Raw genomic sequence first — 3,008 nt, 5'->3', positions numbered from 1 at the left:
TGTAGAAGAAGACTATACACCTGATCTTGAAAGTCCCTCTTTTCCTTTAACAGGTATTTTTATTTTGTATTTACTTAAAAAGACTTTAATTAATTCATTACATTACATTTAATAGGAACTATTTTATCAAAAGTTTGCGATACAAAATCAGACGATACTGTTAACTGCGATGATATTGACGAAATGGACCAGCTGGAGTATGATGGTGTGGAAAATGTAGCTGGCTATTTATGCCACAGGCTGAAGAACGTACTGCCGCACATTGTTGAATCGGGTCAAAGCAACAATTCATACACATGGGTTAACCATTTGAGTGAAGGAGGTTTGACGAAGCCTACACCACAATTTGTTGAAAAAGTGGCACGCATGGAAAAAATTTTTACGGACATCAATAAAGATTCTCTTTATGCATGCAAAGGTTACATTCAAATGCTTATCGACAAGGCTAGGGACATTGATTGCGATCAAGAGGCTAAAAAGTTGTTTTTTAGATCTCGAATGTTCTTTGAAATTCGAAAACTTAATGCCAATATTGCGAAATTCAATTACCAAAAGAAACGTAAAATAAGCAAATTTAAGAAATAAATGTATAGATTATATAAATAACTTTTAATATGACTAAATTATAACTAAAAATGTTTAAAAAGAAAATGTTTGGTGCGTATTTTAATAGAAAAATTAATAAAAATATTTATATTGCAAAATAATAATTAATAAAAATCTAAAATCTCGTGGACCTTCAATATTTTATTTCATTTTTATAAACCAAAAACCAATCAGTTATTATTAACAAGCAATATTTACTTGCTACTCAAGCTATTTCACGAAATTTATGAGCCGTGTGACGTAGATGCGCAGAACGAAAATTTTTTTGTCTCTCATCTCCGCAATCTTGTACTCTATCAAAGTGTAAACACAATGACTGCGACAGACTGCAGCAGCACGACAGTGAACTGAAAACGTCGTTGTTCATCTTACTACATGTACATTTTGAGAAGCAACAACAACACAATGGCCGGCATGTACACAAAACAACGCAGTTGTCCATTTTTGTATGTACACAATTTCGTTGTATTAATACTAATTCCTTTCACTTCAATGAAATTTTAATATTTTGTTCAAGAGTGAAATTTTTTATGCAAAAAATAAGTAAATAGGTCAATATTTTTGCTTTAAATTATCAATCGTTATTACAAATGATATAATAGAGCTATAATATCCAGCTATTTTATGCTTTTATTTGTAAAATAACGTCAAGTTTGTTAGAGCTGTGAATAATTTTACATTTTACATATTAGTGGCATCACCACTCTACCTCACTCTTTCTATCTCTTCCATTCTACTGTCAACTCTACGGTCGTCCTACTGTCGTTGGCAAAAATAGGAAGGATGTTGAAGTTAGCTGAGAACTGACAACTGTCGGCCTGCAGTCGTGTAGTCGTGCAGCTGTCAAAATAACACTGCCCTTAAGAACGTGTGTATTTTAATATTTGACAGATGTAGTTTGCAGTCTGTCGCCGTCATTGTGTTTACAATGATTCATTCATTCTTGGGTGTAATGTTCCCGAAAATTGCTTAACATATTTTCAAGTGTTTGCCTTTAGTTCACCAATGCGGAGGCTTTAAAGCATACATGGGCGTTTTGACTCACATGAGCAGTTACTCTCAGCATACGTATTCTTACGCTCTTATTTCAGTCGCTATTGAGAGCGAAAAAACCAGTTTTGCACTGTGGGATAATGAATTGATTTTCCTGCCAGTTACGCTGCAGACAGCAACGAGGTAACATAGGTAGTCGGTATGTTGATGTTTTTTTATGCCCTTGTATATTTTTGCCCCATTTGAAATGTATAACATAAATAAAATGTTATAATTTCTGATACCTTTGGTGGGGTAAATTGGGAGTTGACTACTTTACTAGCAAACTAGTTAGCGGAAATTTTAAGATAAAGTTGAAATTGTGAAGAATTATCTCTCTCAATACCCTCATATTTCTCAAAGTATTTATGGAAGGTATTATAGTGCCTCCTAAAATTATATGCCCGGGTCCCCTTTACACACATATTACACAATAGACATTGCATATTACCAAAGGCATCGGAAATCATAAAGCAATATTTGTCATTCATTTTGAACAAACACATTTAGGTACGCGCATAAATAGTATCATAAAACAAGTAAGGAAGGGCTAAGTTCGGGAGTCACCGAACATTTTATACTCTCGCATGGTAAAGTGATAATCGAGATTTCATTATTCGTCATTTAAATATTTTTCAAATACCGTATTTTTGTAAAGTTTTATTCCGCTATCATCATTGGTTCCTAATGTTTATACTCGTATTATACAGAGAAGGCATCAGATGGAATTCAAAATAGCTGTATATTAGAAGAAGGCGTGGTTGTGAACCGATTTCACCCATATTTCGTACATGTCATCAGGGTGTTAAGAAAACGTTATATACCGAATTTCATTGAAATCGGTCTAGTAGTTCCTGAGATATGGTTCTTGGTCCATAGTGGGCGGCGCCACGCCCATTTTCAATTTTTAAAAAAAGCCTGGATGCAGCTTCCTTCTGCCACTTCTTCAATAAAATTTAGTGTTTCTGACGTTTTTTATGAGTCGGTTAACGCACTTTTAGTGATTTTCAACATAACCTTTGTATGGGAGGTGGGCGTGGTTATTATCCGATTTCTTCCATTTTTGAACTGTATATGGAAATGCCTGAAGGAAACGACTCTATAGAGTTTGGTTGACATAGCTGTAGTATTTTCTGAGATATGTACAAAAAACTTAGTAGGGGGCGGGGCCACGCCCACTTTTCCAAAAAAGTACGTCCACATATGCCCCTCCCTAATGCGATCCTTTGTGCCAAATTTCACTTTAATATCTTTATTTATGGCTTAGTTATGACACTTTATAGGTTTTCGGTTTCCGCCATTTTGTGGGCGTGGCAGTGGGTCGATTTGGCCCATCTTCGAACTTAACCTTCTTATGGAGCCAAGGAATA

The 3,008-nt window shown here is 34.9% G+C and overlaps 1 protein-coding gene across 1 annotated transcript; it reads left to right on the top strand.

Moving 5' to 3' along the window:
• On the top strand, positions 1-585 carry LOC120780115. The gene is made up of 2 exons (XM_040112396.1): positions 1-53; positions 116-585. Exon 2 carries the CDS (start codon positions 184-186, stop codon positions 583-585), a length of 402 nt encoding a protein of 133 aa, XP_039968330.1. The 5' UTR covers positions 1-53; positions 116-183.
• Positions 586-3,008: the final 2,423 nt, after the last annotated feature.

This window comes from Bactrocera tryoni, unplaced genomic scaffold (assembly GCF_016617805.1).
Source record: "Bactrocera tryoni isolate S06 unplaced genomic scaffold, CSIRO_BtryS06_freeze2 scaffold_164, whole genome shotgun sequence".
Classification (NCBI taxonomy): Eukaryota; Metazoa; Arthropoda; class Insecta; order Diptera; family Tephritidae; genus Bactrocera; species Bactrocera tryoni.
The sequence above is the reverse complement of the archived record's forward strand: the minus strand, read 5'-3'. Positions and strand labels throughout refer to the sequence as shown.